Here is a 25,416-nt window from a genome sequence, read left to right on the forward strand (position 1 = left end):
CCTTCTCTGGTACAGAGCGCCCCAAACCCTTGCAAGGTCATAAGTGATGAGGTTTAAAGAGTCTTTTTGCATGTCAAAGAGGTGGTTTCTGGACCCACCAGAGGAGAGGGCTGGCTGCCAGAAGAATCAACCTTGGGACAGAGGGAACTGTGAAACTAGCCCCGGCTCTAGGGAGGGGAGAGGGGCTGGAGGTGGCGTCTGCGGCCAAAGGCCAGGGCTTTAATCAGCCCATTCTCTGTGATGAAGCCTCCATGCAAGCCCAAAGGCAGGGATTTGGAGAACGTCCGCACTGGTGAACACGTGATGATGGATGAGAGAGACGGAGGAAGCTCCAGCCCTTTTCCCATGCTTTCTCTGTGCATCCTCCATTGGGCTATTCCCGAGCCTTGTCCTGCCATCATAACCAGGGATGCAGCGAGTAAAATGCTGCTCTGAGTTCTGCGAGCAGCCCTGGCATATCCACCAAACCCAAGCGGGAACCTGGGAGCCCTGAATCGCAGCTGTTGCTTAGAAGCACAGGTGACAACCTGGACCTGAGGCTGGTGTCTGAAGCATGTGTGGAGGGAGTAGCCGTGTGGGCCTGAGGCCTTAACCGGTGGGACCTGCCGCTGCCGCAGAGAGAGGGTCAGAGCTGAGCTGAACTGGAGGACCGCCAGCTGATGCATAGAGCTGGCCTGCTGGTGGTGTGGGAGAAACCCCCATGCACACCCGTGAATCGGAGTGGTGAGCCAAGAGACTGTTACACACATAAGTAAATATAACCAAACGCTATCTGTTTTTAAAAAAGATAATGCCGTGCCTGCGTGCTTAGTTGTGTCTGACTGTTGGCGACCCCATGGACTGTAGCCTGCCAGGCTCCTCTGTCCGTGGGGTTTTTCAGGCAAGAATACTGTAGCGGGTTGCCATTTCCTTTCCCAGGGGATCTCCCCGACACAGGGTTCAAACCCACATCTCCTGTGTCTCCTGCTTTGCAGGCGGATTCTTTACCCGCTGAGCCATCAGGGAAGCCCCCAAAAGATAATAATATCTAATTAAAGGCAGTAGAAAAATACAGAATGAAAATAATAATAGAAACTATTACCATGTAAGCCCCAAGAAAGTAAGTCTTCCAAGGTTCTTGTGTTGTATGAAAGGGGGGTTAATATATTGATAAATTTTGGTCCTTAAGTTAAACAACTGGTTATATTTCAACATCTCAGAGGTAAGCTGAAAGGAAACAGAATCTGTATAGTTTACCAACCAATAAAAGATAAAAGTGGACTAAAAATAAATGTGTTAAATGTAACCACTCCAAAAATCAAGAAAGAGGGTTTTTTTTTTTAAGTACAGTGAAAACAGGACAAATATAGAACACTAAAGAAGATGGGGAAACAAGTCCAAAGATGTTGGTAATTACGAAAAATATGATTAAAACACAAAGCCCAGAGCCTGTTCTTTATAAACTGAAACACAAAAGGAGAGAGAGAAGGCACAGCTCAAACAACTGGGGACTACAACGGGGGCCCGCATAGACTCCTCAGAAACCAAAAAGGTGAGAACAAGATGAGCCATTTAGTTTTAATACATTTGAAAACATAGTTGGAATAGGTGGATTTCTAAAAATATACAGCGTGCTAAAAGTGACTAAGGAAGAACTAGAAAGCCTGACTAGTTCTATAATTAAATGCTGATGAGCAGGACTAGTTAAGGGGAGCCAGGGAGGCAGAGTCCTGGAGACGGAGGTGGAGAGGGAGTCAGGGTCCCGGCTGGAGAAAGAGTGAGGAGAAGCGAGGTCGCCCTCCTGCCTGAGGCCCCTGTCCGGGCCAGGCCGGGGTCCAGGCGAGATGGACCTCCCGTTGTGCCTGGGGCCAGCGCCGTGTTGTCAGTTGACCTGAGCAACTGTCAGCTATGCTGCCAGTTGCCCTGAGCATTGACAGTTGCCCCGAGCTCGGGGCGGGGCAACTGACTCGTTCCTGACTCGTTCCTGCGACTCTGGGCAAGTTGCCCAGCCTCCCTGCAGGCCAGTCTCCTCCTCTGCGAAGGGGGATTTGAGTAACAGCACTGGATGCCTGCCGTCATGCCCTCTGTCCCGACAGGGAGTCGTGTAAAGGCTCAGGTCCTCACTGAGGGCCACCTTCTCTGGGAGCCCTGCACCCACTGCGACAGTCCCTGCAGGTCTGGGGCGCACGGTGGGGACAGCGTCGATGGGCCACAGAGAACACTGGAGCAGAGCCTGCCTCGGCCTCGACGGCCCGGCGCGGCCCCGGGCTTCCGGCGCGCAGCCCGCCCCCGCCTCGGCCTGTCCTGCCCGCTCTGCTCACTGTGCTGCCCCTCTCCCCGGCGCACACCCGCAGCAGGTAGAGGTGGCCTGTGCCACCTCCCTGTGTGCTCTGGTGGGCCTGCTCTCCCAGGTTCTCTCAGTACCCCAGCTGTTGGGAGAGCAGGCCCCAGGTGCCTGCTGGGGCTCGGGGTGGCCCCTACTCTACGGGGGACCAGACCCCCAGGCCAAAGCCTGATGACTCTGGGGGCACTCAGGACTGGGGAGGAGCGAGGATGGGGAGCTCCAGCCAGACTGGGGCAGAAGAGCCTCTCTGTCCTCCCCAGGGCTGATACCCCATCAGCAGCCTCTGAGCGTGTGTTCAGAAGGCCCACCTGGGTGCCCAGCTACCCACCCCGCCCCCTGCAGGCTCAGCCTGGCCCCTCCCTGGGGGGACCATGCCCCTGTTCTGGCTGCCCGCGCTGGCTCTCAGGGTCCCACCCTCTCCTCCTAAGAATCAGCACCCAGCCCCACCCTGTCCCTCCCCTTCCCTGCCCTGCATCCCTGCCCACCCTCCTCCAGCCCGGAGCTGGCCTTTAGCGGGGACTGGGGTGGAGGTTGTCAGTCGCTTCCCCGCTAGGGGCTGGGGGCCTCTGAGCCTGGAAAGGATCTGAGGGGGTCTGGAAGGACACAGGAGCGAGGCAGGGCACGGGGCTGGCAGACACAGAGAGCTAGTGAGTGGACAGGTCCCCGAGGTCATGGGCAGCCCAGCTGTCCTGGCATCCCGACCTCCAGGCCACCCCCACCTACTATCTGCCCCCCAAGGATCTCCAAGTGACATAGGGGGAAGGAGCCCATGGGGACGCCGCCTTCTGCCTCTTCCCAACTCCTTTCTGGGGTGGGGTCCATATGGTGTTCCCAGGGAGCCATCTGAGCCCAGCAACACCTCCTCCGCCTTCCTGGGGCGACTACCACCCCCCACCCCAGCCCACCCCCACCCATCCCCAGTCAGGCTGCCTGCCGGCTGGGAGGCCAGGCTTGGGCGTGGGGTGCGGGACGTGGGGAGGAAGAGGCCCTGCCCTCCTGTCCCCTGGGCCTGGGGAGGGGCCTGGACTGGACTGTGCTGACTCCCCACGCGTGACCACGGGTTTCCAGACCGAGGAGCCTCAGGCTCTGTATTTCCAAACTCTGGGGCCAGCGCCTTCCATTGGGCAGCTGCATCCAGCCTGGCAGGCTCCGGGCGTCTAGCTTGAGTGGACTGCCAGGCCCCCGGCCCGCACCCGGCCCCAGGCCCGACCACCCTCTGGGGCGGTCCTGGGGCTGGCAGTCCTGGGGGGAGGCTGGGGAGCCGCGCAGCTGGGCGCTGACGTGAGCAGAGCCTGCGGGTGCTGCTTCCGCCTCTGCCAAGGCCTTATTTGGAGACGCTTCCGCTCCAAGTGGGGCCGTGACTGGCACACTCAGAGTTATTCAGAGGCGCCCCTCCTCTCCTGGCTATTTTTAGGGCCTGAGAAAATAAGTCGGGGAGCCTGGAGAAGTGCCGAGCCAGAACGCCAGCCCCGGAAGGGGGTCTCAGCCGAGCTGCAGGGGAGACCGAGGACCAGTGGGGCGGGGCCTGCCCGAGGTCGAGGCCGCCTGCTCCAGGAGCCCCAGGGCCAGGAGCAGGGGCCACCATCGGCTTGCCCCTCATGGGGGCTCTCACTGCCTTGGGCCCCTGTGCAGGCCTCTCTGAGCAGACCCAGGCAGGGGCAGGGATGCTGCAGGGGCAGGGATGCTGCAGGGGCAGGGATGCTGCAGTGGCTAGTGGGCAGCAGGGGAGGGGACATGCCAGAGGAGGTCCCGCTGGGGCCAGAATCAGCCCACCGTCTCCCCAGGGGCTGCAGGGAGGGGACTGTGGAATCCCACTGGCAGGGGCTCTGAGACCTCCCGGGCTACAGGCAGCCGGTGGCAGAACCGAAACATGGGCGGGGGCCTTGTGCCACCCACCCCCACGAGGACTGTACTCTTGAGTTTTGGGGTGGCTCCAGGCAGAGCCTTTGGTCCCCTCCCCAGGGCCTAGGGGTGGGGTTGTCTCAGAATAAGGCCTTCAGTCAAGATACCTGATGGGGCCTGGGGAGTTCAGCGGGAGGCCCGGTCCCCCAGATTTTACCTCTGTTCGAAAGCGTGGATGGCCTGGTCACCTCCCAGGGAGGCAGGATGGCTGAGACAGGGGTGGGTGGCACTTTCTGGGCTTCTCAAGTGGTACCCCAGCTGCCCTGTCACCTCTGGATCCACATGGAGAAGGTTCAGGGAGGCGGCGGTTCTCCGGGTCTCCCCTCCCCAACACAGGTCACCGCAAGCAGGTGGGGCAGGGCTGGGAAGGACACTGTGAGCCAGTGGGAGGTTCTGGAACCAGCGCTGGAGTAGGAAGCACACTGGATTTGCGTGGGAAGCCTGGGGGTGGAGGGGTCGATCCTTCCTCTTGAATGAGACCCAGAGGGGCCAGCGGGGGCTAGGAGTGTTCCCCTGGTGGTCATGAGCAGTCCAGACGGCGATGGGGGAGACATGAACTGAGCAGGTCAGCTGCTGGGGACAGGAAGCGTTCCCACTGCAGCATGAGGTTAGACCACCGGGAGGGCTTCTGACAGCAAGTGTGTCTGCGCTGGACAGGGGCCAGGAAGTTCGGAGGGGGAGAGGCAGGTGGGAAGACTTAGAAAAAGCCTCTACCTGCCTGGAGGCGGGCCCAGCCCAGGGAAGGGTGGGGGCCCTTGTTGGATGTGCCTGCTCTGTTGGCGCTGGTGACAGGAAAGGGAGTGAGCAGACGGAAGCCAGGTGAGGAGGCCTCCCGTCTCCGGAGTGTGGGTGCTGGTGAAATGTCGGCTCCTGACGGCTCCACCCCCAGTGACTCAGAGGCTCTAGTCACTGTCCTTATGCACCCCTCCTTCTACCTGTCAACCCGTTTGCCCTCCAGATGCTCCCAGTCTGCGGGTGTGGGGGACAAGGTGACCTGGTGAGATTCTGCTTTTCAATCCCAGAAACCCCTTCAGCAGCATAGATCATGGTGACTGCCATCTCAGGCATCACCAGCAGCAAAATCACTCCCACCACTGTCGCTACCTCCATCTCCAACTCCACCATCATCACCGTCACTACCTCCATCTCCGGCTCCATCCACAAAACTGTCACCACCACCCTGGGCTGCACACGTTCCTGCCCATCGTAGTAACCACCACCGTGCCCAGCCCCACCCCTCTCCCTTGGGCATGGTGGTGCTGCTGAAGGCAGACGAAGGGCAGCAGAGTAGACCTTCTCGGCTTCACGAATGACAGGGTACATGGCTGCCCTTGGGTAACCCATCCGTGAGAGCAAGGATCCGGGAATTAGAGCCGGGAGAGTGGGGCTTAGATGCAGCCTCACCCTCACCACCCAGAGGGACTGGCAGGGTCTCTTCACCCCTGAGTGTCAGTGTCCTCATGTGCAGATGTCCCCGTCGGGGGCAGCCTGAATAGCTGGAGGAATATAGGGGCAAGCCGAAGGCTGCGGCGGTCCCTGCCCCAGCTCTGAGCACCTCATGCCCTTGGGCCTGAAACGCTGCCCAGCATGGGGCTCACCCCAAGGTGATGGACGGCAGACTCAGGCAGACTCAGACTCAGGACACCTACTAATTCACCTAATTGGAGGAGCCCCTCAGGTTTTGGTGAGTCTTGTGGAACCCTCCCTGGCGGGCTTCTTGCAGGGAAAGCCAGAGAGCAGAGAGCAATTTCTGTGCCTGGTCACCATTCCAGGCTGTCAAGAGCACTGAAGAGCTGTGAGCATGGGGCCCAGGCAGGATAATGTGTGGCCTCTCTTGGAAGACATGGCCTTCTTAGAAAGTGGGGCTAGGATTGAGGGAAAACTGGGGGAGTCTGGTCACAGGTTGATCCAGATTCTGGTTGCTCTGAGCCCTGGTCACATGCTGACCCTGACTTTCGTTCCACACTGAGCCCTGAGTCTGACCTCACACTAAATCTTGACCCTGGTCCCACACCAAAAGCCCCGACACCGGCGGCTCACGCCATCTGAGTTATTCCTCTTGTGTGCACAGAGTGGGTGGCTTGGGTTCCACCTTGTCTTTAGTGTTTTTCCTTCAGACTTTTCTTTGCGTGTGGTTCTGGGCACAAACAGGACAGGGAAGATCAGGGAACTGATCCACGATGCTGTTGGTGAGCCCTCTGCAGAACTGCAGACTTGCACACCCTGGCCCCACGCTCTGAGTTTCCTTCCCCAGGGGTGTTGCTGGGGCCCAGGACTTCCTCCACCTGGACACCCTGCTCCTAGGGTGTCCTCGGGTGTCTGGCTTCCTTCCGTAACAGCTGAAGATGAGGGAGGCAGCACAGGCCATGGTCCTCATCTGAATCTTCCCGGCCAGATGGGCTTGGAATTTGGGACTCTGGATTTAGAGCCAGTACGGTGCACATGTGAGGTTCCACCAAACACCCCAGAGGGAACACGCTAATATGTGCAAGTGTGCATTTAGAGGTTCAAATGAGCTATAATGAGCTTCATTTTGGGTCACGTCTTGCTGGCCAATCTCACCCCACATTTTGGCTTTCTGGAGTGTTCAGAATTGGACTCGGGCTGTGTGCCCTGGGGAAGCAGTGGTTCCCAAGTGCCTGCTGTGCGAAGCTGGAGGCCTTGGCACCTCTTGGCTGCTGCACGCCTCCTTCCCTCACTGTTGTCCACTCACACAGGGTCACAGTGGTCATTCAGCCCCTCCAAGCCAGGCAAGGTCCCCAGTCTCTCTCCATCCTTGGTCACTGTGGTCACTCACAGTGGGCAGCCCTCACCAAGCCCCTCCCCCATCCTCCTGCTGGTGAAGACTATGGGCGAGGGGGCGGGGTCACAGGTGACCCATGCCTGGTGAGATGCCCACAAGCTGGGGAGAGGACGGGCAAGTCTGCTACGGGAACCCTGTGCCAGGCAGCACCCACAGCTTTTCAGCTGATTCTGACATTGCTTTCCTCTTGGATGACATCGTTAGTGGCCCATAATCTCAGGGTGCTAGGGCCCCTAAATGCACATCTCCTCCGTGGGCAGGCCTCTGCGTGCTGCCTCTCAGGGCTCAGGGGGTCTGCCTGGCTGGTAGAGGCCCTGAGGCTCCACGGGGTGGGGCGCACAGCCCAGGGTGAGTGGATCAGCCACCCCTCCAACTGCAGCCCCACAGGTCTCCTGCCAGCTCCCTGCGGAGGCTCAAGCTGCCCCCTGCTGGAAGCACAGGAGAAAGGCAGGACCCAGAGTGTCCACTCGCTCAACCAGCCTTTCAGAGCTCAGGCTGAGAAGCAGGTGGATGCGAGCCCCCAGGCCTCCCCAGCTCTCCCTGCCCAGATGGAGGGCCATCGAGGTCGGCAGAGACCACCGCCAGCCCACCAGGGCCCCGATGTGTGCTGCACAGAGAAGAGACACGCAGACAGGACTTGGGTTTTTAATTCTTTTTATTGAAGAAAAGAAAAGGAGAGAAAAAATAGATTCCCCACCCCTGTTTCTTCCCGGAGTGGGCTTCTGCTCCTGGCCCTGGGTGGCGTAGGGGAGAGGGCTGTGCTCTCCGCCTGGGTCTGGGGTGGGGCACCCAGGCCCTGGAAGGAGTTGGGGGGGGGGGCTGGCTGCTTCCGAGGGGTGGGGGTGTCTAAAAAACGGTGCCAGGCCGGCCGGGCCAAGCAGGCTGGTCCTCTGCTGCAGCAGCTCAGGCGGGCATCCCCGGGGAAGCTGGCCACGCCCGGCCTGGCCGTTGTCCTCGGCTGTCTGCCCGCCCGCCAGGGCTGGGCCCGAGGAGGGCAGAGTCTGAGGCACCTTCGGCCTCCGGAGCCCTGTGCCCACGGGGGCCGCCGTCTCCTGTCCCGTCTGGCTCTGGTCCCAGCACTGCGGGCCTCTGCCTGGCTGCCGTCCGAGCGCCCTGAGGCCGGGGCGCGGGCCTCGCCCGCTGCCCACGAGCGTGTCTGTGCCTGTCCTGCGGCAGGAGCGGGCAGAGCAGCGTCCCTCGTCCGTGGCCCGGTGCGTGGCCACCGCCCGCCCGCTCAGACCTCAGTCTGGAGGTCGATGATGTCCTGGCCCACCAGCGGGATGGTGGCGCCCGATTTCTCCCACTCCACGCTCCGCAGCTCCAGCGGGGAAGGCGGGAGCGGTTCCAGCTCCTTCTTCACCCAGGCGGGCGGCCCGTGCGCTTTCCGGAGGCTCTCCCAGGGCCGCTTGTTGGGTGTCTGCTGCTTTTCTGGCTGCTGGCCGGTGGGCAGTGGGTGGGTGGGAGCCCATTCGGAGAGACGCAGAGCAGACGGGGCGTGGAGAAGAGGAGGCAGGCCGTCAGGAAGGGACCGGGCAGGAAGGTGCAGGAGGCAGGGAGACCCAAGCACAGAGTGGGGAGCCTGGGAGCAGAGCCTTTCCGGACCGCACAAGGGCAGCAACCCCCACCACGGAGTAAAGGGCGTGGAAGGACAGCCAGAGGCCCCTGCCCGCTCAGCACCCCTCGCTTGGCTGCTGCCTGGCGCTGGGGGGAAGACTTGCTCAGGCTCGTCCAGGACAGGGTCAGCCCGGCATGCTGCCTACCCTTCCAGCCAGCCCTGGGACAGACCCGTCCACCCGCCCTGTCCCTCCAGGGTCTAGCACGGGCTGGGCCACGCCAGTCCTGGGCAAAGTTTGAATGAATGAATGAAATGAAGTAGGACCAGAGGAAGAAGATAAGCGCTTACCTAAGGGCTCATAGCCCCGTCCACGCCTGGCCCCGCCCCCGCCCCACTCTCGGCTCCGCCCCCAAAGCCCCGCCCCAGGCCCCTCCTCCACACCTTGCTGTCTGGGCCCAACACGTCCTTGTCCTTCTCCGCGTGCTGTAACTTCCGGTTCAGGTCCTGGAACATGTCCTGGTGCCGCTTCCGTGTGTGCATGATTTTCTGCAGGGGGAGGGGAGGCAGCGAGCCCTGAGCCAGGAAAGGGGCTGCCCTGGCCCCGCCCAGGCAGGCTTCTGGGGACTGGGCTCCCGATGCGGGGGTGTGGAGCAGGGGCTCCCCAGCCCCTCCCCGCCTGCTGTAAGGCCTGGGCCGGGTGATTGGGACAGAATACACCAGGACCCACCTCAAAGTCCAGTTCCGCATACCGCGATTTCCGCCGCTGTGGGGAGAAGGGGTTGGTGCACATTGGCAAGCATATGCTCAGATCCCCTAGACAAGAGCTCCTGCCAGAGGCTGAGGGAGGCCAGGGCTACCCTGCCCCAGCCCACCGTTGTTCAGCCAAGCCCTGGCGGACACATCTTCGACTGCACTGAAGCTATGGCTCTCAGTACCCCGGGCCCTTAGAGGCTCCTCTGCCTGGAGACACCTGGCGACCAGGGCTGGGCACGGGTGTCCAGTTCAGGCAGCCCAGGACACACTCCCAGGGACAAGAAAACTGCGACACAGGGTCGTAGCACTTCTGGGGGCCACACACCTGGAACCCCGGGGCTGAATCACCCAAAGCACAGGCCAGGGGGTGGGAGCCCGGACAGCAGCGGCTGGGGCTTCCCGAGGGTGCTGGGCCTAGTTGGCTCCCCTCCCAACCCTGGGCCCTTGTCCTACAGGCCGAGCAGGGCTTGGGGGTCAACTCCAGGCCTCAGGCTGGCCTAAGGCGGGGTGTGCTGCTAAACCACGGAAGGGGCTGGACTCAGTGTCCAGGCTGAGGGCTCCTGAGCCCTATGCGATCAGCGAGACCACCATTGAGGGTGACCACCTGACTAGTTGTGTCTTTGGCACAGACAAGACCGTGTGGGCCCGGCAGGTCCCGGGAGCAGGGCTGGAGGGAAGCAGACGCTGCCCCCTGAGGCAGGGCCCTGATGCACGCCAGGCAGGCAAGGGGGAGGCAAGGTCCCCCCAGCCCAGGCCTCGGGTTCCCATCCTGCCAACAGGGCTCATTCCCACAGAGGAGACGCTGGCCTCCTGACTTCCCAGGCCTGGGCTCCCTGAGGCTGGCTGCTACCCAACCTGAATGCCCCGCACCCCCAGCTGAGCCGTCGCCTAAACCCACAGGGCCGACACGCCTGTGCCTTGCCTGCTAGGTTGCCCTTGTCCTGGGAGCAGCTCCCTGGTCCCCCTTACCTCCAGGGAGCTCACAGACAGCGTGGAGACATTCTCTGTCTTTGTCCCGGGCCCCGTGCTGGGCCCCTGGTGGGCAGCGGGCTCCCCGGGCTCCCCCAGGCTGGGGGGTGCCGGCTCCAGCGGGGGTGGCGGGGGCAGGGGCTGCTGGGGCGGCGGGGGTGGCGGGGGCGGGGGTGGTGGGGGCTGGGTGGGGGGCGGCTCAGGGGGCCCGCCACTGGGGGCCTGGCGGGAGGGCGGGCTGCGGGCCGGGAGCCCGGCGTCGGGCGCCATGCTGAGATGGATGAGGCGGGTCTGGGGCATCTGGTCGATGTGGATGCTGTACTTGGGCTCCTCTGGGGGCTTGGGCCGCAGCGTGGCCGTGGCCGTGGGCAGGATCACGTAGCTCGTGTCCAGGGCCTTCTCCTGGGCCCGGCTCAGCTCTGAGTCCAGCTTCTTGAAGATGTCCCCGTCGCCGACGAACGAAGACTTGGGCACCCTGTCCTTCTTGAGAGTTAGCGAGTGGTTGGGGAAGTCGGGCAGGGGCCCGCCGGGGCAGCGGGGCGATCCGTGCAGATGCAGCTTGGACACGTTGGCCGGCAGGCTGTTGAAGTTGGAGGGCGCCTTGGCGTGGGCCAGCTTCAGCTTCTCCTCCTCCGGCAGTGACGGCCGTTTGAGCGTGCCCGTGATGGTGGCCGTGCGGCAGGCTGCGATGTCCTTGTTCAGCACTGTGGGGACAGACGAGGGGGTCAGGGTGGCCGAGGGGGGCTGGTGCCGGGCCCCCCGGGTCTCAGCTGCGATGTCCTTGTCCTTGTTCAGCACTGTGGGGACAGACGGGGGTCAGGGCAGCCGAGGGGGGCGGGGCCGGGCCCTCCAGGTCTCAGCTGCTGGCTCATCTGGGCACCGCTGGCCCTGTGTTTGCTGCTACGGCAGCTGGCACTCCTGTGTGCCTTCAGTGGGGGCTGGCACGCAGGGGCGCCTCCCCGCAGAGCACGGACGACCGCCACCCACAGCAGCTGGCGGGTACGTGGGGGCAGCCCATGCTGCCTGGCGGCGCGGCATACAGCCCCCCTGCAGGTGGGACCACACCCCCCGCCTCTCTGCTCTGCAGCTGCGGGACCAGGCTGCCTTGACCTCCACCTGATCTGGGCCGCGGCATCCCCACCACCTGCCTGGTCCCTGCCGGTCAGCTCGGCCTCCACCGGCCCACGGAAAACGCAAAGCGATGGGCAGCGCCCACCCACAGCCCACGGAGGCCCAGTCCTTGGGAACCTGCTCTGGAGGTAGCGCCCCCCCACCTCCCGACGCCGGCACTGGCAGTGGACAGGCGCCCATGTCCCACCCTGGCCCAGTGCGTGTCAGCTGCTTCCTGCTTCCTCCTCCTCTGAGCCGCCTCCTCTGAGACCAGCGGGCACTGGCCCACCCTGGTCCTCCTCCTCGTCCTCCCCAACAGCCAGGGGTCCCAGGCCCCTTCTCTTCTCCACCTCCCGAGTGCGAACACTAACACCCAGTCTGCAGTGCTGCTCTGCCCCTGGTCCTCCAACCAACCTACCAACTTCCCTGCCAAACCCACTCCCCGCCCCTTGTCTCAGGTTCATGGTCGGGAAAGGCTCCCTCGCTGCCCCTCCCATGCGTGTCCCTACCCTCCGCTGTCCACCTGGAGCCTGGGTCTAGCCCCATGGGCCCCCCCACGCAGATTCCCTGCAGGCCTCCCGGGCACTCGCTGGGGCACCCATCTGCCCTGTGCCGGCCCGGGCGGGCCCCTGTACCCTGGCCACTGGCTCCTCTCGAGGAGACAGGCCAGGCTGGGCCAGGTTACTAATGACAAACAAACTGGACACTCACAGAGGCCAGCTCCACGCAGGACCAGGCCCAAGACCCCAAACGCCCCCAAGCCTTGGGGTCACCTCTCAGGGAGGTTGGCGCATGAGACGAAAATGGAGCAGGAACCAAGCCAGAGGTCACCTCCTCCAGGAAGCCTTCCCGATGTCCTTCTGGCAGCACCTGACACTGCCCGCCCAGGGCTGGTCCAGCCCCTCCCCACAGCCATCTCTAGAAAAGATGCTCCCAGACGTCTGATAGATCAGAGGGAACAGAACCAGCTGGTCCTGGGTGGCCCCGACACCGGGCTCACAATACGACAACACCTGGACAGCTTCCTTTCATTGGGCAAGTGATTTCTGTTTTTGCACTTGCTTCCTGCAAGCTCATCACCTGCCTAAGGCTCACTGCTCCCACTGACGCCCCCCCAACCTGGAAGCTCGACCAGCCCCGCCTCCATGGATGGACTAACAGTGAGGGAATGAAGGCAACACAGAAGGCAGGCCTGTGAGGGGGTAGGGGGGTGGGCCACCCTGGGGCTCACAGGCGGGACGGAGGGCTGAGGATGGGGGCACGCTGAGGGCGAGGAGTGGGCCAGGCTGGTGGCGGGGGAGCCCCAGACGGTGCTCTCCAGTCCTGAGGGATCCCTGGGCACGGATGCCCCTCCCCTGCCGGACCTGAGCCCCAGGACAGCTCTCTGACCCTGCGGGCAGACTTGGGGGCGTGGCTGGGGGATGGGGGCCTGGAGGTGGTTGTGGGTGTGAGATGAGGACAGACAGTGGACAGACGCACGGAGAAAAGAAGAAACAGGGCCCAGGCCGGGGCCACCTGTCGCTCTCACCTGTCAGGCGCTCACCTGATCTACAGGCCAGATCCACGTCCTTCTCAAAGTCGGTCTACAAGACAGAGATGGGCAGAGTGAGGGTGGGCAGGCAGGGCTGGGCTGCTGCCCCGGCGCCACGCTGCCAGCAGGCTGGGAAGGAGGGCTGCCCCGGAGCTGCAGCCACACCTCTAGAGTGTATGTGCAAGCTCTGGAGGGCCAAGGGTGTCCACAGGCTCCAGGGTGCCCGTGGGCTGATGCGCTGACACAGAGTGAACCTGTGTGCCCCTGAGGACCCACGTGTGTGCGGCTGCATGCCCGTGCGTCTGTGTGTGTGCACGCACCCGCACACGTGAGCACTCTCCCTTCCCGGGCGTCTGTGATTAGGAACAGCTCGCTCACACCCTTGGCCTCCAGTCCGTCCAGTGGGATTGGATACACGGAGGGCCCCACACCGGAGCCCCTGCTGCCCACCACTCGTGTGTCGGGAGGGGTGGGCATCACCCCTATGGCCCCCACCACAGCCCTAGGGACGAGAAAGTGGAGGCCAGCCGACCCAGGACAGGCACAGTGGGGTCGGGACGCAGGGGTTCATGCCAGGGTGGGGCTTGCTGCCCCTGCAGCAGCACTGCCCCCGCACCGTTCCCCCCCAGGCTAGGAGGTGGGAAAGGCGAAGTGGGTGGTCCCTGCCCCGCCCCCAGGGAGCCCTCTGGTTGGGGAACCTGGCTCGGGCCTCCCAAGCTGGCAGTGGCCTTCTCCTAGGCCTTGGGGACCCCGGGGGATGGCAGGGCCCTTAGTCAAGCCTAGAAGTTCCTTCCTGGCAAATGTGGAGGCCAGGTTGTCAGAAAGATCACAAAGTCTTTGCCCAGAGGTCAGAGGCCAGGAGAAGTGTCAGGGGATCCGCGACCTGGCTTCCGCCCACCCTGGGCCCGTGCGTCACCCTTGCAAACGCCTCTCTGAGCCCGGCCCTGAGCTTCTGCCGAGGCCCTGCCTGCGAGGTGGCCAGCACCCCGAAGACTGAACGAGCACTTCCCACCTGCCGGGGGCACCCAGCGGACAGCAGGCACCAAATGACATCATGGAGAATTCACCCAGGACGCTACTAGGGTCTGAGCAGGCGGCTTGGTGGGGCTCAGGGAAGGCTCCCTGGAGGAGGTGACACCTGCAAAGTGGGCAGCAGGAGTAGGCAGGGGTGTGCGGTGCCTGAGACTGGACAGTGTGTGTAACACAAGAGGACCAGAGTCAGGTCCTTAGGGGATGTGACTGTGTACAAGCTCAGGGCGGGGGAGGGGGTGAGTGGGCGGGCAACGGGAGGCGTGGAAGCTCTGCGGACGGCTGCAGCAGTCCGGCGGATGGCCGGACATCCAGAGCATGGTGTTTGGACAAAGGGCATGGCTGGCACCAGAGGATGAGCCTGGGGCGGACACCAGCCCCGCCCATCTCCCTCATCCCTTGACCCGGTCCATGCCCCCAGACTGGGGCTTTCACCTCCGTGAGACCCCAGCCTCAAACTGGGCTCGGAGGTCCTCCTAACGGGCAGCTGGGGCCTAGCGCAGGTGCCGGCGGGGGGCCGAGCAGGGGCTGCCTGTGTCCCGGCCCCGAGCCCTACCATGAGCTGGGCGTGGCCATTCTGGAAGGAGCCCCCCGAGTCCCCGTTGCCCTCCTCCTGGCGATCTACCACGCGGCACTTCACAGCGTCCTGGACCTGCGGATGGAGAGCAGAGGCAGTCAACGGCCAGTTACGCCCCCAACGCCGGGAAGGCGAGCTTGAGTCCAGCAGGCAGGATCCTGGTGAGGGGCGGGCCTGTCGCAGGCCACGGGGGCCCACGGGCCACGGCGGGGGTGGGTGGGGGCGCTCACAGGGGCACCCGCTCGTCTGTGGGCCAGGGCAGGGCACGGCGCGCAGGGCAGCTTCAACAGCAGCCGGCCAGGGCCCGTCCTCTGCTCTGACCGCTGAGATCTCCTCTATCCCCGTCTTGGGGTGAAAACTCAGAAAACGTGGAGCTCTGGGTCCCTGAGAACATGCTGCAAGCCCTCCTGCCTGGAATCTGTGGGTAAAAGCCCACCACTGCCGGCCTGAGTCAGCTGGTATCCAGATGTGTCCTGAGTCACTGTGCCTGGCACGTCCCTGAATGTCTGGGGCTAGCTGGGGTCAGGCTCTCACTCCCTTATCACCAAGAACAGCACGCTCCTTGGAAGGGATGAGCCATCACGGCCTCGGGCTCTTCAGACAGGCGAGAGAGGGTGGCTGCTAGTGAGGGGCCGGGGAGCAGGCGGCAGGGAGCCGGGGAGGAGGAAGCAGCCAGAGGAGGAGGAGGAGACCCAGTTAGCCACGGACGATGCTGGTCTGCGCGAGTGGGGGCCCCGGCCACCACCTCCGCCTGCTGCACCAGGCGCGGGGACGGCAGTGAGCAGAGCGCCCGTGCTCAGGGCGCTGACACTTCAGAGGCCACAAGGGGGGTGCGCAGGGAATAAACGAAGGTGCAGGAGGCTAAAGCACAGAGAGTGGGGTGGGCTACATGCGGAAGGCTGCCCGAGGAGGTGTCCTGAGTTACGGTGGGGAGAGCTGGGAGGAGGGCTCCCAGACACCGACCCAGCACACACCCAAGAACCCGTGCCCACTGACCCTGGCCACTGAGCCTGTGCTACTGTGAGGACTGGGCAAGCCCAATGCACACTGCCACCCGGCCGGTCAGGGTCTTGCTGGCCTCAGGGAGCCACACTCCCAGTCTCACACTCGCCGCCTGGCCAGCAAACACCTGCTCAGCCCTGCTGCATGCCCAGCGGGGCAGGCCTGGCCCAGAAGACGGCGGACACGGGGGTACGGAGGACATGCTGTCTCCTGGCACGGACGGCCACCGGCTCCCCATATCTTGTGTCCTCACTCCGCGACCCAGACTCCAGGGGTGCTGGCGAGGACCCTGCTTGTGCCCCTGACGGGACGTCCTGTGCCCACGGGGCCGGCATCTGAGTGCCCCTCCTGGCCCGTCCTCCCCAGCACAGCTGAGTGGGCACAGGCGGCCGGGCCCCCCTCCATGGGCCCCCGGAGCTCACCGAGGGTGGGGGAGGCCAGCCCATGGGTCCTCTGGCCCAGCTCTGCAGGCGCGCATGGGGGCTTCCAAACCCACCGCCTAGTGTCCCAAGGGGCAGCCCAGAGCTCCAGACAGCCGAGGCCATGACAGCCCCCATGAGCCCGCCCTCGGCGGGGTCCGCCCTCCATGGGACACCGTCACCTGAATCCTTGTCTGACTTCTGCCCCCGCCCCCTCGGGGACACAGCCTCTGTTCCTCCATCTTTCGAGTGCTTCCGTCTCTACTCAACATCTCTGAGGCTCACAGGCTCTCTTCCTGACTCAGGACGTCACTCTGTCGTTGCTGCCCGTCTTGCTTTGCAGACGGCAAGGCGGCTGAGGGCCAGAGAGCCCGGGCCACTGCAGCCTCAGTCCATCCAAGGTGAGTGGGCACGAGCTACTCTGGGGGCTGTCCAGAGGCTCCCTAATGCGAGCGTGCGGGGGGCCAGGCCCAAGCGGGTGCTGGGCTGGGGGAGCGAGGTTCTCTCTGCAGGGCGTCAACGTGGGTCCATAAGGTCACCTCCTCCTGGGCCGTCTCTGGCTCCAGCGCAGGTGGGCCCCGCCTGTCCCGGGGGAGGCTCTCCCTGGGGCCTCAGGGCTAGAGAGCGGACAGGTGGGACCGACTGGACGTCTGTAGGTGGTGGGGGCACCACTCCCACGGCAGAGGCGTCGGGGCTTTGCCCTGCTGTCTCTCGTACAGAAGGAGCCCCTGGAGAGGGGCGTCCGCATCTCCCCCAGGTGTGAGCAGGGTGGGGAGCCGGCTTGGCTGTCCCCGCCAGGGCGGCCCCATCTTCAGCTCTGCAGGCCCCCAGGCCAGGACCTGGCGTCCTCGCCCAGACAAGAAGCTCCAGGCAGCGAGGCTGGGTGGGCCGCGCTGGCTCGGCAGGCAGAAGATGGATCGCCCCCGGGGTCTCAGGACGTCCCGGCACCGAGGGGCGCTCCGGCCTGGCCTCCTGGGCTGCCCCGCGCGCTCACTGCCTCTGCGAGACCCTGGGGTGGGCTCTTGTCCAGCGACGTCCGATGCTGGTGTGTCACACTCCCGCCCCCCAGGATAGGGGCACGTCCCCTCCGTCGGTGCCACCAGCCAGGAGACGGTCTGGCCAGAGCTCGGTAAAAACCTTCTCCTAGACCTTCCGGAGGAGCCCAGAAAATGCCACATGGGAGCCCCAGCTGCCCCGGGAGCCACTCCCACCTCTGGGCCCCACCAGCCGGGGCGCAAGCCCCGCCTCGGCCGGAGCCAGCACAGGGAGCCAGGGCGCCTCCTGCGGAAGCTGTCATGTTGACTGAATCCCGGTTGAGCGCTGGACCCGAGTTCAGCCTCTCGGAAGAGTCAGGGCCCAGGAGGCTGCCCCTCCCCAACTTCCCGCCTCCTTCCAGAACCTTCCGGCTGTGGGGAGGCGGTTCCCCACTGCCTTGGGGAGGCTGACCACTCATCCCCAGCACGGAGGGCAGTGCGGGCCCTGGCCCCGCCGCGAGGCCCGGGGAGGGTGGGCACCCCCGCCTGCCCACCTCTCTCCGCAGGATGCAGTGCACCATCACAATGACGAAGCCCTCCAGCGAGTCGAAGACGGCGAAGAGGATCTGGAAGAGGGCGGACCTGCGGTCGGTGACGGCGAGCACGGCGGACATCCAGGTCAGCGCCAGCAGCGGCAGCACCACGCAGGAGCTCCACAGCGAGGCCCTGCGGACGCGGCGGGCGTCAGGGCCGCCCCGGAGCCTGCCAACGCGCCTGCCCTGGGGCGGGCCAGGCCACCTCCCTTCCCTGGCTGGCGCCCCGGCTGCGCCCTCTCCCCCCACCGGGAAGACCTCCCCACACCCAGCCCGGCTGCCTCCTCTCCTGGGGAGTGGACTTTGCCAGCAATACCCCCAGCTGGAGGCTCGCCGGGCAGCTGGGGACTTGGGACGGGGTCCCAGGCGGCTGGGTGCAGTGAGGGCTGGGGCGAGGGGTCCCTGGAAGATGCAGGTGCCTGACCGTCCCGGAGGCCCCAGGAGGGAGACACGCACGCTGCAGGGAGGGGTGAGCTGGGGTAGGAAGGGTCTCCTCCCAGGGCCCCCAGCCCCAGCCAGAGGCCCAGGGCCAGGACTGCAGGAGGACGCCACAGGGGAGGCATCTGGCCAGGCCTCTGAGCGCTGAACAGAGAGACAGGGTTGGGGTCAGCGGGGTTGGGGGCGGGGGACCAGAGGACTCCTCAGAGAGAAGGAAGGAGCGGAACTGTGAGGAGAGAAGACAGACAACAGACAGACAGGGCCGGATGGGGCAGGGACAGTACAGATAGACAGAACAGAGACGACAGGCGCGTTCCCCTCTTGGCGGGCCCTGCTCTGCCCTCCCCAGGGGAGCAGCTGCCCTGCTCCGAAGCCTTCACCCCTTCCTCCAGGAAGTCCTCCAGGAGCACCTCCGAGGCAGGCATCACCCTCTGCACCACCATGGGCTACACGGGAGGTCACTCTGGGCTGTTTCCTTGTCCCTACAGTGGGGACACTGTCAACAGGCTGTGTGGGGACAGAAGGCGCACCAGCGGGATCCTGGGGTGCAGTGTTAGGAAACCTGCCTTAAGCCCTGTCCCCACCACTATTCCCACTCTCAGGGCCGCTGGGCCTGAGGACCGCAGCTAGGGTAGGCTCTGCCCCTGGGCCAGTGACTGCCCGCAGGGGCTCTGGCGGGACTCTTTCCCCAGGGGCGGGGGCAGCAGGGCCTCACGGGCCCTCCTCCCTCACGGGGCTCCTGGTCAGAAGGGGAGCCAGGAGCAGGTGGGGCAGGACCACGGGGCGGGCACCGGGGGGAGCTGGTGGGAGAAAGGCTGGGGTCTGCTTAGGTCCCCAAGCCCCGAGCTGGCAGGGCCTCCAGACAGCACGGTGAGATCCGCCACCAAAGCCGTGCCGCCCCTGCAATGGACCACCGGCGAGGGGCCCAGCCCTGTGGGACAACGGCCCTCATCGGCCCGGACAGGGCACAGTGGCCACACCTGCCTCCCTGGGCCTCCACGTCCTCCCCCACCCTGCCCGGCCATCTCCAGGGCCCGGGTCCCCACCCCAGGGACGGCCCCCCACCCTGGGGCACATTCCCTGGGCACAGCGGGCCTCCAGAGCTAGACCCTGGCCTCTCTCGCCGCCTCACAGGCCCCCCAGACGGCAGGCGCTGAGAACAAGGGGGCCAGGCGGAACCCCCGGGCTGGGGACCTGCACCGCAGGCTGTGTGCCCTCCACGCCTGTCTGCCGTGCCCATACCTGGCCCAGCGCCTCAGAGCCCACGACGGGAGCCCCGTCCTGGCCTGGGCCTGTCTCCCCCACAGGGTGGGCAGGGCCCTGCGGTCTGCCTCCTCTCTTCCACGGCAGGCCCTCTTGGGCCAGACCCCCGGGGCCCAGACATCCCCTCTTGTTCCGAGCAAGAGAGGCCGGGCCTCCCCCACCAAAACGCCTCATCCTGCTGTGAGTCATCGTCCCCCGGGTGGAGGCCTGGCATTGACAGCCAGGTGCTGCAGCCGGCTGGCAGATGGCCGGGGCCTGGGGACCCGTAAATTACTCAGACGCCTGCAGCCCATCCCCTGCAGCTTCTGAAGCGTTTCCACCTCGCAGCAAGGGGGGGATCGTGCAAGTCCAGGCGTGACTGCTGGGCGGGGGAGGGGCAGGTCCACAGCTCCCCCGCGGGAAAGTCAGATGCCCTGGGGAGGGGTCTGGGCGTGAATGGGGCGAGGCAGGCCCACTGCCGCTGACCTCCCGTGCGACCGGCCCAGCGCGTCCGCCAGGGGTCCAGGGACAGGCTCTCAGCACAGCCCGAGTCACAGCTGAGGCTGTCTGCCACCCCACAGGCCCGCCTGCCTGCGGAACAATGGAGGGGTCCAGCAGAGCCCCGGTGTCCGGGCTGTGGACCCCAGCACGGAGGAGCAGCCTGTCCCCCTCCAGAGGATGCTGCGTCTCCACCCCGAGCATCCTGAGGCCAGGTGGGCCCTCCCCCAGGAGGGTCCCAGGGACCCCTGTCTCTGGGGACCAGACAGTCAGACGCTCCTGGGTCATCTGAACCCCCAGGCTGCACTGCCCCTGCCCTGCTTGCGGCCCCTGGAGGCGGCCGGGGTCAGCGAACAGGCTGGCTGCCCCAACACACCTGGTTTCTACAGGTGCAGCGGCCTCTCACACTGCGACTCCCGACCGACACACGACTCCTCCCACACTCCGCCACGCTCGCACGGAGCACGGGGACCCCAGCATGACCACACCCTGACAACGGCTGCCAGTGGACCGTGTTCTCACAGCCAGAGGCCTGGCCCGGTTCCCGGCCCTCGGGCCCGGCTGGTTCCGTGAGGCCCTGGAGGACGGAAGGGAGGAGACGGGCCGGGCAGGGACCGCAGTGTGAGGAGACCCGGGGCGGGGGGGTTGCCGAGGCCTGGAGGGGACAGCAGAGACGACACGAAGGACAGAGGAGGCGTAAAACGAACGAGATGGGGCCGCGGGGCGCAGAGCCCGCCGGCGGGCGAGGGGTGGCCTGACATGGCGTGACTGGTGGCTTCGGAGGTGGCGTCGGCCTCAGAGAGGACTGCACACTCGGCACATTTGGGGGGCGCCCGAGGGGGGCCTGGGGCAGCTGACTGCAAGTGAAACAGACGGAAATGAGAGCAAAACTGTTCTCGCAGAAACAGGCAGGGAGAGCAGGAGGGGTGTAGCCCCAAAACTAACCAGAAGGTGTCCAGCTCGAGCCTCCTTAGGTGGGGATGGGGTCCGGGGGCGAGGCTCCAGGGCAGGGGTGAGGATGGGGGGCCAGGGGTTCCCAGGTCTCTTTGCACCCGGGGCCCTGGACCTGCTGGGCAGCCGGGAGAGCCGAGTGTGGGCTCTGAGGCTGGGTGCGGCTGACCGCAGGGCAGGGCCGGGCCGGCCTGGGCCAGTGTGCACCCACGTTCAGCACAGCATGACGTGAGCCGCCCACATTCAAACCAAGAAGTGGGACACCTGGACGAAGCCACAGTCCCCGCCCTCGGGTCCCCCACATCCGACAGGACCAGGCACTGCCCCAGCCAGAGAGGGAGGGATTCACCCAATGGTCCCGGGGGGCACCTGCGAGCGACCTGGGCAGCGGCCCCCCTGCCAGCACTGAGCGTGCGGGGTGCTGGGGTCAGGCCCATACGCGAGTCCAGGGCCTTTCGAGCCCCACCACTGCTGCACCCAGGGAAGGCCCAACGCGGCGGGCGGCCTGACCCGACCGCAGCCCTGCTCCACCCGCCCCTGCCCCCACCCTCAACGTCAGCCTCGGTCTGCCTGTGAGACGGGAGCAGGACCGCAGACCCCGCCGCACAAGTCCCTGCAGGAGACAAGACAGCGCCATGGGGTGGACGGGCCCAGCCTCGCTGCCGCCCTGACCCGCCGTTCCCGGAGCACGCGTGGCTGACGCTGTGCTCTGGGACAAGCCTGCCAACCCCCGCTTCGCAGACTCAGCAGATGCCCAGGCCGTGCAGGCCCAAGCCCACAGCCAGGCCGGCCGGCTCCCAGCCCCCGCGGGCCCTCCAGGGTCACACGCCTGCCCCAGAGCAGGCTTCTAACTAGCACGGAGCCCGCCAGGGGCCCACGGAGAAGGGCTCCTGAAGCTCTGTTCACGGGGAAAGCAAGAGCAGGACGAGGCAAGGGAGAGAGACAGACGGAGACCGGGCAGGACTGGCACACGGGGTGGGGAGAGCGTGGATCCCCGACAGACCCGCGCAGGGCAGAGGTGAGCCGAGGCGGGCTCGGAGCTGGAGCGGGACCAGCCCGTCTGTGATCCCGGGGGCTCCTGCCCCCGCAGCTGGAGGAGCATCGCCCCCCTCCACGCGCCTCCCCAGGCTGGGCACTGCAGCCCCTGGGCACCGCCCACCCGAGTGCCGCGGGGCTGGCTCCCCAGGCAGGAGGAGCATCCCGCCTGGCACCGCAAAGACGGGGCGCATGCCGGTTCAGGGCCAGCGGACCACGGAGGGGCGGGGAGAGGCCAGGCGGGCCGCCCTCCACCCTGCGGGCCCGGGGTCTCAGGAAGCAGTCGGTTTCACGGCCTCTGAGAACTTGTGAAGCCCCTGCTCTGTCAGCGGCTCCGTGCCTCTGTCTCCCGACCTGCTTGGTGAGGGCAGGGGCTTTGGGTCATCCCGACTCAAGTGGGGCGCGGTGCGGCTGCCCGGTCCTACCCTGCCCGCTCCTTCAGCTTCTTGTCTGTGATGCCGTCCTTGGACACGAGCTTGTTGAACACCAGGATCCCAATGACCATGTTCACCTGCAGGATGGGGGGAAGCGGGTATGGGGGGGTGCCCGTAGGGGCACTGGGGCCGGCCCCCCAACCCCAGGGCAGCACGGGGCTTCGCACAGCCCCCTGCGGGTGAAGAAAGGAGTTCCAGGGAGGATGCAAAGGCCCCGGGGAGGGGGGTGCTGCCAGCTCACCCAAACTCTGGTCCCCTTGCCCTGTCATCCCCTCCCGGAGCCCCAGTCCCTAGCAGGGGTTCTCCACACCACACGGTCCCACCAGACCCCCAAACCTCCCATGTGATGGGTCCCCAGGCCCAGTGCCACCTCTCCTGGGATCAACAGCAGTTTGTGAAGCCAGGATTCCATCTGGGATGGAGTCCACAGGTCAGGCTGGGGTTGGGGCAAATCGGCCACTGCCCGGAGCGGTCAAGCACGTGAGCAGGCTGGCCAAAAAGCCCCGCAGGGCACTTGTCCTGTGCAGACCGCAGAAGGGCCCGCAAGTGACCACCAGTCCAGCTGAGTCGTGCCCAGGCTCACCCTGCGCCCCCGTCCTTAGTGTCCCAGCAACTTGTGTGCATCCCACAAACGAGCTCACCCAGAGCCTGACCTGATGCCGTCCCGGGACACCCCATCCTGGCTCTGCCTGGGGCCACGCTGCTCTCCAAACCAGGCAGCCCTTCAGAGACCTTAACTCAGGGCCACCGCCCCACAAGTCTCCCTCAAACCTGTGACCACTGGGCACCTGCCCCGGGAAGTGCTTCTGGGAGCCGAGGCGAGTCTCATGCTACTGCTCACTCGGCCGCCTGCGACAGAGACAGGCTGTCCCCAGCGTCCCCACCAGCCACCAGGCCCTGGTCTTCCCTCTCACCGGAATGCCCTGCCCTCAGGCTTCCACTCTGCAGAGGCTGCTTGACCCCTGGCCAGGTTCCTGTGTCTCAGAGACTCTGGGGCTCTGGGGGTCCCTGGACCCGTGACCCTGGGCCCAGAGGTCTGGGAAGGCCGACTCCCTGGGGCCCCCTCAACTCCAAGCACTCATGGCTGCACACACAGCGGCAGGCCCGTCCCTGCCTCCCATCCTCTGGGTGAGAGTGGCTTTCCCGGGTGACCTCGTTTTCTGCCACGGCTGGGGCAGGGGAGGGGACACCGGTGGCCGCCACCCTGCCTGCAGCAGGCTGTGTCCTCTTTTACTTGCGCGTGCCCGTGTTACATGTGGAAAAGACCCTCAGGCTGGGAAAGGTTGAAGGCAGGAGAAAAAGGGGACAACCAAGGATGAAATGGTTGGGTGGCATCACCAATCAATGGACGTGAGTTTGAGCACACTCTGCGAGATGGTGAAGGACAGGGAAGCCTGGCGTGCTGCAGTCCATAGGGGGTCACAAAGAGTCAGACGTGTGTGCACAACCGAACAACCAGCCAGCATTACAGGAGGGGCTCCGGGCAGCAGTGCACACCGGGTCAGGTCCAGGCCTGCCCTCCTCGCACTGTGGGAAGGGACGCGGGGGACTCCTGCCTCTGACATCGCCCCTCCCTGGGCCCTTAGGAGGCCCAGCCCACTGACCAGCAGCATTGAAATGCAGAGCACGCAGCCCCGCTCCCTGCCAGTCTTCCAGACTAAAGGAGCAGGCTGGTTGGGGCTGGGGGCAGGGGCCTGGGGGCTGCCCACGGATCCTGCCTACCAACTCCGCCTGCCCGCTGGCTCCCCCATCTCCCGTCCCTTGCAGGCCCAGCCTCCCCTGGGTGCCCTGGGCCTCACTTTCCTCTGCCACGTCCAGTCTGCGCCCCCAGCCCGGCTCAGGTCTGACAACGAGGCAGTGAGGCCCAGCCCGGTGAGCAGGACCCTGCAGAGCGATGCCCTTTCCTGGGGGCAGGCGGGAGAGGAGGGCGAGACAGGCTCAGATCTCCAGCCTTTCCCTGCTCACCCGTGACCTAGGGAAGGTAACCCTGTGTGCCCGGGGCACTGCCATCCTCACCAAATGGGAGGGAACTGCAGAAAGGAAATGCCAGGCAGTGCGGGGTCCAGCAAAAGAAGGGGCTCCCTTCTTCCAGTGAATGACCAGTAGAGAAAGAAAACCCTGGCGTGGTCGCCATCTCTGCTGGCCTGGCCGTCTGTCTGTTCCCTCATGGTCACTCACTCAAACCCGCACAGGCCTCCCGACAGGCACAGGGCCGCTGCACAGCCGCCAGGCCAGCTGCGCCCACGGAAATGAGCCCGGCTGGGCTGAGGGCCCCACCGGCCCCTGCTGACCAGGGTGACCCTGATGGAGGAGCAGACCCAACTGGAGGCCTGGCCTGGGGGTAGGCGAGGGGCTCAGTCCGGGCCAGAGGGGCAGGGGTCCGTACCAGCACGACGGCCGCGGCCGGTCCCACGAAGGCGTAGAGCAGTCCCCCCTCCAGGGAGAGCCAGCAGCTGGGGAGGGAGGCAGGCTGGTTAGTGGCCAGACATGACCCCACCCAGGCACAGGCTGGGCACCACCCGCTTCCAGGCGGGCAGGTGCAGAGCCCAGAAGAGGCAGGAGGAAGTGAGGACACTGCGCGTGATGAATTCTTTGGCTTCGCAACTCGAGGGAGCCCCCAGGCGGCTGACAGGTGAAGTTCACAGGTGGAATCGGTCCAGAGCAGGGGGTGCCGGAAGCTCTGACGGTCCCCCTCCCCCGACTCTCCCCCAGGCCTGGGCTCCCCACCTCGCCCTGCAGACCCTCCCCAACCTCACGTGCCGACCCTCTCTTGGCATCATGCTAAAATGTTGGGCTGGGTCCCTGGCCTGGAGTTCCTCCTGCCCACTCACCCCAGACAAGCCCCGGGGTCTCAGCATCGGGCCTCCTGCCCACGGGAGGGCCTGGGCCCTCCTCACCACCACACTTACTTTCCCAAGTCTCCTGGACACCCGCCAGGGGGGCGCCCAGGAGCCCTGAGCCCAGGGAGGGCTGCTCTTCTTCCTGTGCTTTCTGTTTCATCTGCCCTGAGCTTCCGTGCTATCTGCCAAACCCACTCATCTTCATCCTTCAGAACCCCACTGCAACGTCCCACTCCCACCTGATCTGTCCCCAAGTTGGGTAGACTGGTGTTCCTTCCTCCCAGCTGTGGGGTCAGTGTCCACACGTCCTTCCCGGTACTCAGAGTCCCCACCCCCGCCAGGGTCCTCCGTCAAGTGCAGGGCATGCCTGCCCCAGGGCCTGGTCACGTCCCAGGCCCCTGGGCTCCCCAGGGAGCCGGGCCTGTGTGGCCCCTCCTC

At 65.2% G+C, this 25,416-nt stretch overlaps 1 protein-coding gene across 9 annotated transcripts in view; it reads right to left on the minus strand.

Annotated features, from left to right (window-relative positions):
* Positions 1 to 7,665: 7,665 nt before the first annotated feature.
* Positions 7,666 to 25,416, minus strand: part of ADGRB1 (adhesion G protein-coupled receptor B1) — a 75,393-nt gene continuing 57,642 nt past the window's right edge. For 4 of the 9 annotated variants that reach the window (XM_043880282.1, XM_043880285.1, XM_043880278.1 and 1 more), the window contains exons 23-31: positions 24,525 to 24,591; positions 22,130 to 22,215; positions 17,502 to 17,673; positions 14,532 to 14,627; positions 12,944 to 12,998; positions 10,306 to 11,009; positions 9,311 to 9,346; positions 9,025 to 9,129; positions 7,666 to 8,463 (exon numbers count right to left, since the gene is read on the minus strand). In XM_043880282.1, coding sequence (XP_043736217.1) covers positions 8,263 to 8,463; positions 9,025 to 9,129; positions 9,311 to 9,346; positions 10,306 to 11,009; positions 12,944 to 12,998; positions 14,532 to 14,627; positions 17,502 to 17,673; positions 22,130 to 22,215; positions 24,525 to 24,591 — 1,522 coding nt within the window. In that variant the 3' untranslated portion in view covers positions 7,666 to 8,262. The remainder of the gene's footprint in view (positions 8,464 to 9,024; positions 9,130 to 9,310; positions 9,347 to 10,305; positions 11,010 to 12,943; positions 12,999 to 14,531; positions 14,628 to 17,501; positions 17,674 to 22,129; positions 22,216 to 24,524; positions 24,592 to 25,416) is intronic. The other 5 variants (XM_043880287.1, XM_043880284.1, XM_043880286.1 and 2 more) reach the window with 3 other exon arrangements.

Source organism: Cervus elaphus, chromosome 21 (assembly GCF_910594005.1).
Source record: "Cervus elaphus chromosome 21, mCerEla1.1, whole genome shotgun sequence".
Taxonomy (NCBI): Eukaryota; Metazoa; Chordata; class Mammalia; order Artiodactyla; family Cervidae; genus Cervus; species Cervus elaphus.